Source organism: Gouania willdenowi, chromosome 16, assembly GCF_900634775.1.
Source record: "Gouania willdenowi chromosome 16, fGouWil2.1, whole genome shotgun sequence".
In the NCBI taxonomy this organism is placed as follows: Eukaryota; Metazoa; Chordata; class Actinopteri; order Blenniiformes; family Gobiesocidae; genus Gouania; species Gouania willdenowi.
This window is the reverse complement of record NC_041059.1, coordinates 37618839-37629789: the sequence shown is the minus strand read 5'-3', so window position 1 is coordinate 37629789 and position 10951 is coordinate 37618839. Positions and strand designations below refer to the sequence as shown.

Below are 10951 nucleotides of genomic sequence, written 5' to 3'. Positions count from 1 at the left end.
CACATCTGATGTGTGCATGAGCTCCCGTGGACTTCTCTTTTCTCTTTTGAGGAAAAATACTTTTTTACTGTTCTTTATTTGGTGATGACGTTTCAAAACGTTTATTTTCATGTTAGTTTGACCGTTTGCTATTTAGACCGAACAGTTATTGACGTTGAAAGCTGCACATTTATCCACAGCGTGTGTGTGAGAACCAATGGAGGAGATTAGAGTCCCAGGTAGAGAGTCTCACACACACACACGTCGATCAGGTGGGCTTCACTATCGATCACTGTCTACGTGACATGCCTTCAGGTACAGTATGTGGGTGTGTGAGTGTGTAACTGACCACCATTAGATCCAGTTACAGTCTGTTCATAGGGTGGTAGTGACTGTCGTGATACGCCCTGAGTCAGATCTAAGTGTTTACATGTTACATAGTGAAGGTCACCTGATTACTGCAGCTTCACTCACAACACACCAACCACTACACCTAACTACTGACAATAGATACGTTTAGTAATAGTTAGGCAGGTACACGTGGATGGACAGTGTGAATCTGCGCTGCTTGAGTTTTGTGAGACGTCTGTAGCAAAACAGATTTGCGCTTGTAGAAATGCCCCCCCATTCACTCACACACACACACACACACTCCCGTACTCCTCCCTCCCTCCCGTTTGCATGTGTGACCAATTAAAGGGAGGATTTGGAGACAGATCACTGTCTTTTTAGCGCACCAGAAGTCATATGACCGAAACAAAGTCATTTTTCTTCACTGCATGCTGAAATTTGCCTCCACAGATTGTTTGAAAAACGTTGTTAGAGTCATTTCTCGCAAAATGTGTTGCAAAACTCAAGCAGCTCAGATTGACGAGAACAGTAGTTTGTGTTTCTGTAGCGGCAGATTCGAGAAGTTGTAACCGGAGAGTTGTGGTTGTAAACGATATTTGACGCAAGTAATTCAAATTATTTTCTACAACATTCTACAACCTCATATCACATTCTATAAGCTCTCACTGATCTACCTTCATACTAATAGGCTTGTTCATGTGTTTGTGTGCAGGATGGTCTGATTTATGAGATGGTAAAATCAGTTGTCCTCAAGGCTTATGAGCTGGTCCCAGAGGCGTACCGTCAGCAATTTAGACATTGTAAAAAGACGAATGAGCAAACAAATGTTGAGTTTATGCGTGATTTAACCATGCATTTTCACCAATGGTGCTCAGTGGAAAAAGTCAACACGTTTGAAGTTCTGTGCAAGCTGATTGTGATGGAGCAGTTTAAGATGGCGTGTTCTCAGCGCGTAACTATGTATATAAATGAAAGAGCTCCAAATACTTAAAGCGGCTCAGTATGCTGATGATTTTCCGTTGACGCAGAAGACTGCTTTTGTGGAGATGCCTGAGCGCACAAGTGACGGCAGTGGTTTTACGCGCAGCCAAGCTCTTAAATCTGGTTCCGCATGGAAGGGTTCCCCTTCTGTACAACCAGGATGGTCAATTTATGCAATTTATGTCATGCGGAGGGTCACTAGAAGTGCCTCCCGCTGCACCTGCCATGTTGTGCACGAAAGAAAAGTTGATGAAGGTGAATGCCATTGACAGGTCTGGTTTTGAACCTTTCATCATAAATGTGTCCTTGTTGGACAGCACTGAGAGCGTGGATGTTAAATTATTGCGTGATACCGGGGCTGCGCACTCGTTTATTGTGCAACCAACCCTAACTTTTTCTACTATTACGCAATCTGGGTATTTTATTATGATGATGAAAGGCAAGGAGTTGGGCTTTGTCCCAGTGCCGCAGCATGATGTGATGTTGGATTGTGCACTGGCCAAGGGTGTGTTTTCTGTGGCCGTGCGTCCTGCGTTGCTGGTTGTATCAATGATACTTGGGAATGATGATTGTGGAAGACATGTTTGTCCTAGTAGTTCACCACTGGTCATGTCCGAGCGATTGATGTGCTCAAAAAAAAAGCCGGAACATTGGTTTTGGATGCTGTGTCTTCAGCTGAGCCAGTTTTACTCCCTGATTTGCCTCCTTCAGTGTCCAAAGGTGAGTGGAATAGTGCTCAAAAAGCTGATGTTTCTCTCTCTCTGTTGTAGACACAGGTTATGGCGAGTGATGGCGTGGAGGATGTGGCCCGGTGCTATTTTGTGCATGAAGGGGCCCTGGTACGTAAATGGCTCCTTTGTCACTGGGATGTTTTGGGGCCACCCGTGTTTCAAGTGGTGGTGCCTCAGGAAATTTTGAAGAGTGCACATGATGAATCTGGTCACTTTGGCGTGTGGAAAACATACTTGTGTGTCTTCAGACACATCTTTTTACCAAAGTTAAAATCCAATGTGGGTGAATATAATAAAACCTGTCATGTGTGTGAGCTGACCAAAAAACCGTACCAGCACGTTGCAGCTCATTCCGGTGGTGAGTGAGCTGTTTGAGTGTCTGATCATAGACTGCGTGGGGCCATTGTCTAGTGCAAAATCGTGGTGTAAATACCTTCTGACTGTAATGTATCAAAGCACCCATTACCCTGCAGCTTATCCGCTTCGAACAACAACCACCAAAGCTGTGATTAAGGCTCAGTGTTTGGCATACCCAGGGTTATACAGAGCGGTCAAGGGTCTAGTTTCTCCTCGCATATTGTTTGCCCATATTAGAAATTTTGAAACACAACCAGTCATATTATGTTGAATTGGATAGAGACTGGGAGGATGGACTTCCTTGGTTGATGTTGGCAGCTGTGCAGGAAAGTACAAGATTTAGCCCAAATGAACTAGTTTTTGAACACTCGGTGGGGAGCCGTTAGCGAGTAATGTTTGCCCAGCCCCCCCAAATAATGGGTTTCAACACAGGTTGTTTTGGGCTGGTGTAATGGCGAGAGAGAAGCTGGAACAGGCACCAATGAAAATGAAGACCCAATATGATTGTGGAGCGGTGTGTTGTGACTTTAGTTCTGGGGCCCAGGTCTTCGCTCTGACACCACTGGTTACTTCTCCTTTTCGTGCTAAATGTATGGGCCCATTTAATGTAATCAAAGTTTTCCGACCTGAACTATCTTGTTGCCTCCCCAGGTCAAAGAAATACATAGCAACTTTATCACATCAACCTACTAAAATCGTATTATCAGTGTTTAGAGGGTGGCAGGAGAGTCCGGGCGGATGTGTGTCCTGTGCTGGCTGTAGACATCTGCACAGGGACCTCAGAGTCAAACGGCGTTCCGGAACCAGATGATTGTTTACTCAGTGGTAGGTTTAATATCTCTGAGTCTTTGAACACTCTTCAGTCTTCATTAGCACATTTGCCAGAGGCGCAGCATTTACAGTTAATAGAGCTGATCAGAAAGTTCCCTCAGCTTTTTGGTGATGTCCAATCCCGCACCCCCTGGATTGAGCACGAGCTTGATGTGGGGGACGCGCAACCCATCAAACAGCGATTTTATTGCATGGGACCTGAAAAGCTTAAACATCTGGAAACTGAAAAAGATGAAATGTTGAAAAATAACATTGCAGTGCTATCTGCATCCAGTTGGTACCAAAACCAGATAACACCTGGCAGCTTTACACAGACATGAGGAAGGTCAATGCTGTGACTAAGTCTCATTCATTTCCATTGCCACGTATGGATATGTATATAGACCAGTAGGGTCTGCTAATTTTGGATCTAAATTTGATCTTCTTAAAGGATATTGGCGGGCCCCTTTGTCATAGCAGGCAAAACAAATCTCTGCATTTATCACTCCTTCTAGCCTCTACTGGCACAGTTATGCCCTTTGGTTTGAAGAATGCTCCAGCCACTTTTCAGCGGCTAATGAACCGGGTGGTCCATGGGTTAGAGGGATGTTCTGTGTATTTGGATGACTTATTGGTCGAAAGTGGTACATGGTATGCTCATCTGAGAAGGATTAGAACATTGATTGAGAGGTTGGTGGAAGCACAGTTAACTGTTAACCTGGCTAAATGTGACTTTGCAAGGGCAACGGTGACTTACCTGGGGCGCGTGGTTGTGTTAATGCTGCAGGCCAAAGTTCAGGCTGTAATACAGTTTCCCCAACCTACTACTGAATAGGAACTGTAAAGATTTCTGGGTTTGGTTGGATTTTTATAAAAATAACACATTAAAATGACTTTTTAGAATTATTTTATACCTTTGGGCATAAACTATGGAGAGCCACTATTTTGGTCAGGATATAACCCACGTCAAGGGCAAAGCTATGGGGGGGCTGGGAGGGCAGCAGCCCCCGGCCCGGGCCCCAGAGGAGCCTGGATAGGAGGTAGGACTTAAGGGAGCCGGGCCTCTACCACGGCTCAGGGGAGCTGGAGAAGCGGGGCCCTCCCATGACTTGTGCCCAGAAGCGCACAGAGTATGGGGAGTCACCCATCATGCAGATTTATACAGGGGTTATATAGACCCATTTGTCATGATGTATGCATAATAAATTAGGTGCATGCATGCGCAGGCTCGGTGCAAAACAACCGGAGGACTGCTGAGGCGATGGTGCACGGGAGCACGTTGGATGACCACTCGTTTTCAGGAATGCTGCATGGGTCCCACAATCGTTCACCTGTACTTAAAGTGAGTCCTTAAATAAGTGTCAGAGTCCTCAGGTGACAAGCTTTCTACATACAACAAACTATTTACGAGCCTTAACAGCGGTTCATTCATTGCCATTTTTCAATTTTTCAAGCATCACATATGGAAACAACATGGTTTCTGCACTGAGTATGCACGTGCACGTCAGTCACGTGTCCTGCTCATTTTCCAAGTTAAAACTCATTAAAAACCAGTTGAGGAGCACAGTGGGACAGGAGAGACTGGGTGGACTTGTCATGATGTCCATAGAGAATGAGAGAACAGAGAAAAATGGACACACAGAGCATCGTGGATGAGTTCATGGAGCACAAGACTCGTCGTATGCCCTTCAAATAGTGCTGAGTAGGTCTATAATACTTCATATTAAATAGTGTTTGTGAACATGTGGGCCGCTGGGACAGTTTTACTAAACTTTATATCTACTGATACAGGCTCTGAGATGAAATGGTTAAAGTGGGTGTCAAAATAAAGCAGTTGCTATCTGTGGTGATGAGATGATTTTAATTTATGTTAGTGACCATCTTAATGTTTTTGTTGTTCTGTTGTTTTGTTATACTTCATGTTCGTTTGATGGACTTCAAAATGACATTGACGTTCTCCGTGGTGCCGAAGCTTGTAAGCCCCGCTGTTGCAGGCATGTGTATGTTGTAAAATGAATCTATCATGAGCTTTATTATTTGGGTTTAAAGGGCCCGCTCATTTGCCCCGCCCCCGGCCCGGCTCTGATTTGTTCCACTACTGACCCACGTTGTTGCTTCCTGTTAGCTGTTACTAGGCAACAGAGTTCCATTGGTCTATAACATCTGCATCTAACTCAAGGGGCCAAATCCGGCCATTTCAAGAAACACATTAAAAGTCCTTTTAATGTGTTTAAAATATTTAACTAATATTTAGTTTTTTGGTAATTGATTAAACACATTTTTTGTTATATTCATTTCCACCACAGGTACCATTCATGGATACTTGATCATTGTTTTCAGGTTTTACAATCTGTAATTATATTGAATGCTTTTACTGTTCTTACAATAGTTAAAGAGGAATCTTATGCGTTCTGGCTTTAAATAGTTTTTCTGAACAGGTAAACGCTCCCGCTGATGTAACGCTCCGCCTGTGACTCTGATTGGTCAGCCTCCGTGTCAATCATGTATCTGTCCACCTGTCGGCTGACCAGCTGGGTCCAAAGTCCCGCATCCTCCATCAGCTGCAGCTCTGCGATCAGCTCAGTGTTGTATTGTTGCTCCAAGGGATGATCAGTGTAGTGATGTCCTCTGACCAAACACAGCAGTGCTCCTAACACAACAATCAATAATCAATAATCAATAAACATCCTCTGCTCTGACGCTTGGAATGAGACAGGTTAAGGCCAGGATTTCACCTGGCTTGGCGGCTCTGCAGAGCTCCCTGATCGCACTGACAGAAATGAATCCAGCGTTCAGAGCTCCGACGGTGACAACAACATCAAACACGCCTGAAGAAGGAGAAAGAGGGAGGAGCTTCAGGATCATTGGGCTCTACTCCACAGTGTTGGGATTTGTCAATAAAACATCAGGATTTATCAGGACCACCCAAATCTGTTGGGATCCAACCACATAATGTCAGGATCCATCTAGAAAATGCAATGATCTATGGGGATCATCCACAAAATATCGGGATCTATTCACTTAATGCAAGAGGTTAAGCAACAGGTTTTATACCAAAAACAAGATATGTCATTAGAAATGAAAGCTCAGGATTAACTACAGTTAATATTTGGAATTAATACAAATGCTAAATCATAAATACTTAAACATTTTACCACAACTAGCGCTCACTTCAGGGGATCCTCCCTCTAGTGGCGTAAACAAATAACTACAGCTCCAGAAATAACATCTAAAATCATCGCAAGTATACATTTAAATGTGTCTTTTCTCACATAAAATAACTTGTATGTATACATGTATCTGTCTGTCTGTCTGTCTACAGTATCTATCTATATTGAGCTTTATCTCTCAGAGCCCCTGAGCTCTGGAACTCAAGCTCGCTATACCAGTTTTTAAATACTTGCTTAAACTATACGAAGGCCTGTATTTTAATTTCATGTATTTATTTATTAATTTTCATATATTCTATTGTACCAATGTTTTTTATGTGCATTTTATGGAACTCAGTTTCATTCAGGAGAGGAGGGGGTAGCGTGGAGCACCTCCCAAAACTCACGCACTGCAGCTTTAACTTTGAATATTACATGCACCGGTCACTATAACTAAATACAGAATGTAAAATGCAAACTCACCTGGTATAATGATGAATTTGGTCATCTGAGTTAGCAAAGCGCTCCAAAACACGTCCGCAGCTGCAGCCGTTCTATTTGACTCAGAGCCAACTCAAATTGTCTCCGCAGGTCCTCGTTTTTAATTTGGCGTAAGCACAATATCACTGGGTAATAAATGTTAGCTCCATACTCTTGTGTTCCTACTTGGAGTGAAGTTATCTGTCCAGATTTTGGTGAACCTCCAACCCTTTGATAGACCAATCGCCTCTTTTGGAGACCGAACATGCTAATTTTTCCCTCCGCTCGCTGGCTTCATAACAACAACAATGGACCGGAAGTCAGCACCCTCACAAACTGTGACAGGATGTTATTGGACGCCATATTGTGCACGTAGCCAATTGAGATCTATCCACAAAATTTAGAGGTCTGTTGAGATACATCCACAACGTGTCGTGATCCATCAAGACATGGCGAAAAACTTTGTGATCTGTCCACCAAATGTCGGGATCGCTGACAAAACATCCGTTCACAAAATGTTATGATCCATTAAGATCTATTCGATCAATGGGATAGCAGAGGAGTGAGGAGCTAAACGTACCAGTGTTTACAGGCAAAGGTTCTGGTCCCAGTGAGGCCCGTCTCAGGTCCCGGTAAAGGCCGGTTCTGGAAGCTTCGCTGAGCATTCCTGAGCTGATGTCCACGCCCACAAAGTGCCGGAAGCCCGCCTGAAACATCTGTAACAGCCCCACAGATTTATCCTCAGAAAGACCCAAAGGTGAAGGTGGTTTAACTGACTAATACATATTAATGCAGAGTTTCAGACCCACGTGTTTAGCGACGAGCCCCGATCCACAGGCTACATCCAAGACCTGAGCGTCACCACGGTTACCACAGAAGTTAGAGCTGATGAAATCCACAGCGAGCTTCGGTGCCCTGTAGTTCAACGTCAACACATCCTGAACAGACACACAACATATATATTATTATTGTTATTATATGTAAAACCTATTTCATCCTGATGGCAGGGGTGGAATGTGTCAAATTACATTTACTCGCGTTACTGTAATTGAGTAACTTTTTGTGTACTTCTACTTTGTTGAGTACTTTTTAAAATCTGTAATTTTACTTTTACTTAAGTAAATTTTGTTTCAAGTAACAGTACTTCGCTACATTTGAAATAGATTTTGTTACAGAGTAAAATAAATCCCATTCGCGGACGGGAGTCTGCTACATTTGTGCTATTGAACCCTAGAGCTGTTATTAGGATCAGCCAATAGAATGTGTATATGTCTATGGCCTACTCTGTTGATTCACGTGACGTCACTCACATTGCTGCATCGCAACAAAGCGAGAACGCAAAATTCAGACGGAAACTTGAGAATCTGTCGTCTGAAATAATCAAAATGCCCGTGTTTTGTGTAGTTTACGGCTGCTCTAAGGACTGAAGATTGTCGTTCACAAAGGTGAGAAATGTAAAAAGCTCACAGAACAACGCCGTAAAAAGTGGATATTAAACCTACGTCTGCGGTTTAGAGGAGCAGAGTCTGCTGATGCCCATGTCTGCAGCGACCACTTGGTCAGAGGTATGTTAGCGAGCTAACTTTGTTTTTGTGGCTGTGTTTATATAGCATTAGGTTGTCGTTAAAAGCTCATTTACTATTATTTATATTCTTTCTTTCACCCCTGCTGCACACTGTGCACATAAAGCTGAACACTAATGCTGCTAATGCTAATACTACATGTCATAAAGTACTATTCAGTAGTAGTATATATGTATATATGTATGTGTCAAACAAACCTCATGTAACCCTGACTGTCAGGCTAACGTCGTTAAGATGTTTAGCATGTTTGTTTACATTACAGCCGTTACTACTGAAGAGGTTGTGGACCCACCCATTCAGAAGTGCACAGATTTTGGGGGGTGGGGAGTCGGGGGGGGTTGTGTACGACTCAGAGCGGAGCCTGGCGCTGACTCTGTCTCCCGTGCACCTTGTCCTCCAGCAGTGCCTGATGAGCCACTGTGTGTCTTTACGCATTGTGTGTGCGTTTCTTTTTGTAACAGCTACAGATGTTGCAGCCAATTGATCAGCAGTTTTGTGCAATGATCATGTGATTTTAATTACAATTATTATTGTTAATATAAAACTGTATTTGTGGGTGCGTGCACGTCACCCTAGGGCATCAGTATCATTTTTTCCTCCTTCGGCTCATTCCACCTAGAATGTTTTATAGACTTTATATAACATACTGTACACATTTCCTGCTTTCAGAGGTGATTTATTGGATGCTCTGACACATTGGATGTATTTACAGAAACACATACCTCATCGAATTGACATCCTTGACATTAATCCTATTTTATTTATCCAGGTTAGCCACACCCTGTCTTGATCTTTGTACACGTCTCTTTATTATTTTGTTGCATGTGAGAGATGCCCCCCCCAAAAAAAAAGTAACTAAGTAACATTTACGCTGAGTACATTTTAGGTGATCTATTTTTTACTTTTACTCGAGTAGATTTTTACACCAGTAACTTTACTTCTACTTAAGTAGAGTTTTTTTCTGTACTCTTTCCACCCCTGCCTGATGGATATAAATATAAGTGAGAAAGCTTTCGGAATTTTCTGCTTTCGGGATCGTAGCATAAATTTTAATAATTGAAAACAGTATTCATAAATATATCAAACAATTGAATAACTGCAATACATTTATTACGATAAATAAATAAAATTAAAACAAAAGATATTTTAAAAAGAATCAAGACATAAAAAATACATTTTAAATATTTTTCTTAATAAATAAGATGAGTTTGTGCTGTCTGTGCCATAGATCAGTGGTTCCCAAACTGTTTGTGCACAAGGTACACCAAAGGACAAGTACAAATCTAAAGGCACACCTATTGTGCAAAATAGCCTTCATAACACGTATTATCACTCAAATCATGTACAATATGATGGGTGACCGTACAAAAAAAAATGGCTCCATTTTGCCTCTCGCTGTTTCTCTGTTTTAATGTTGTCCTACAGCATTTGTCACAGACTTTTAATTCCCACCTGCACAACCACGGGAACAGCAAAATATTGCGTTTTCTCTTCTTCTTCTTTTTTTTTATTGTTTTTTTGAAGAATTGTTTCTCGATATAGAGTTTTTCCTCTCTAAGTAAAAATTTTTGTGTAGTTGTGTATTACAATAATAATGTATTTATCAAGGGTCTATAACGTCATGGCGTCCTACACTTGAAAAAGGACGGACTTGACCAGAATCAGGATTTCACTCATTCTTACTTTTATTCTATCCAGTGACAAGAACATGAAACACAATGCAAATAAGTTCAGAATTTTTCATCAAACAAGGTAAGTACAAATAAACACAATTTCAGGTGAGCACATTTATTTTGGTAAAAGTATATTTTAAACTTGTTTTTCATGAAATCAATGCAGGTAAGTAATCTGTAAAATTAGGCATTAACCAAACAGAAAACTAGGTCTACTTTTATAACCTGAAACATTTTTCCTTATGTTTATATCAAATTTAACAAATTCTTAATAGAAATACTTTTATATTATACTATTTTCGCCGGCATGAGCTTGAAGCGGTACATGCACCCAGCATTATGCTGCGTTCACACCTAACGCGTCTTCTGCGGCACCGGACTATCCCCATTCGCTTCATATGCGCGTTTGAGGCGGAGCCCCGCCCACCAGTGACACATCCAACTGGGTGAGTTTCACTCCCTGCTGAAGCTCCTCTCATAAACATAAACGCAGCACTCAGGCAGATCGACGCAACAATATGGTTGTCACACCAGTGTGGTGAACCACACTGGGAACCACTGCAGGTTTCTCACCTGGTCATAGTTCTTGGCCCAGTCATTGTAGAAATCCTCCTGCTCTTCGGGACAGACTGGTAAACGGTTTTTAAACTGCTTTCTTAATTCTTCAATGTTTCTGCAGCCAGACATGATACAAGGAGTCTAAACCAACAAACACTGAGGTGTCTCTCCTGTCTGTCTGTCTGTCTGAGGTGTTTTCTTTGTGTTTCACACACTTCTATGGATCCACCCACACACACACCCACACACACACTTACACACACACACACACACACATCTAAAAACAAGAAGTGCAGCAT

General features: G+C 42.2%; 1 protein-coding gene across 1 annotated transcript; it reads right to left on the bottom strand.

Moving 5' to 3' along the window:
• Positions 1-27: 27 nt before the first annotated feature.
• LOC114478657 (methyltransferase-like protein 27) lies at positions 28-10851 on the bottom strand. Its single transcript, XM_028471858.1, has 5 exons — positions 10668-10851; positions 7648-7776; positions 7419-7554; positions 5945-6037; positions 28-5859 (listed from the first exon to the last, which is right to left on the bottom strand). Exons 1-5 carry the CDS (start codon positions 10779-10781, stop codon positions 5627-5629), a joined length of 705 nt encoding a protein of 234 aa, XP_028327659.1. The 5' UTR covers positions 10782-10851; the 3' UTR covers positions 28-5626.
• Between the last annotated feature and the right edge of the window lie 100 nt (positions 10852-10951).

Coding starts and splice junctions, on each gene's coding strand:
- LOC114478657 (XM_028471858.1), bottom strand. CDS start 10,781: ATGTCTGGCTGCAGAAACATTGAAGAATTAAGAAAGCAGTTTAAAAAC. Junction 7,555..7,647: donor CGGGGCTCGTCGCTAAACAC/GTGGGTCTGAAA, acceptor GGGCTGTTACAG/ATGTTTCAGGCGGGCTTCCG. Junction 5,860..5,944: donor CTGCAGAGCCGCCAAGCCAG/GTGAAATCCTGG, acceptor TTGTTGTGTTAG/GAGCACTGCTGTGTTTGGTC.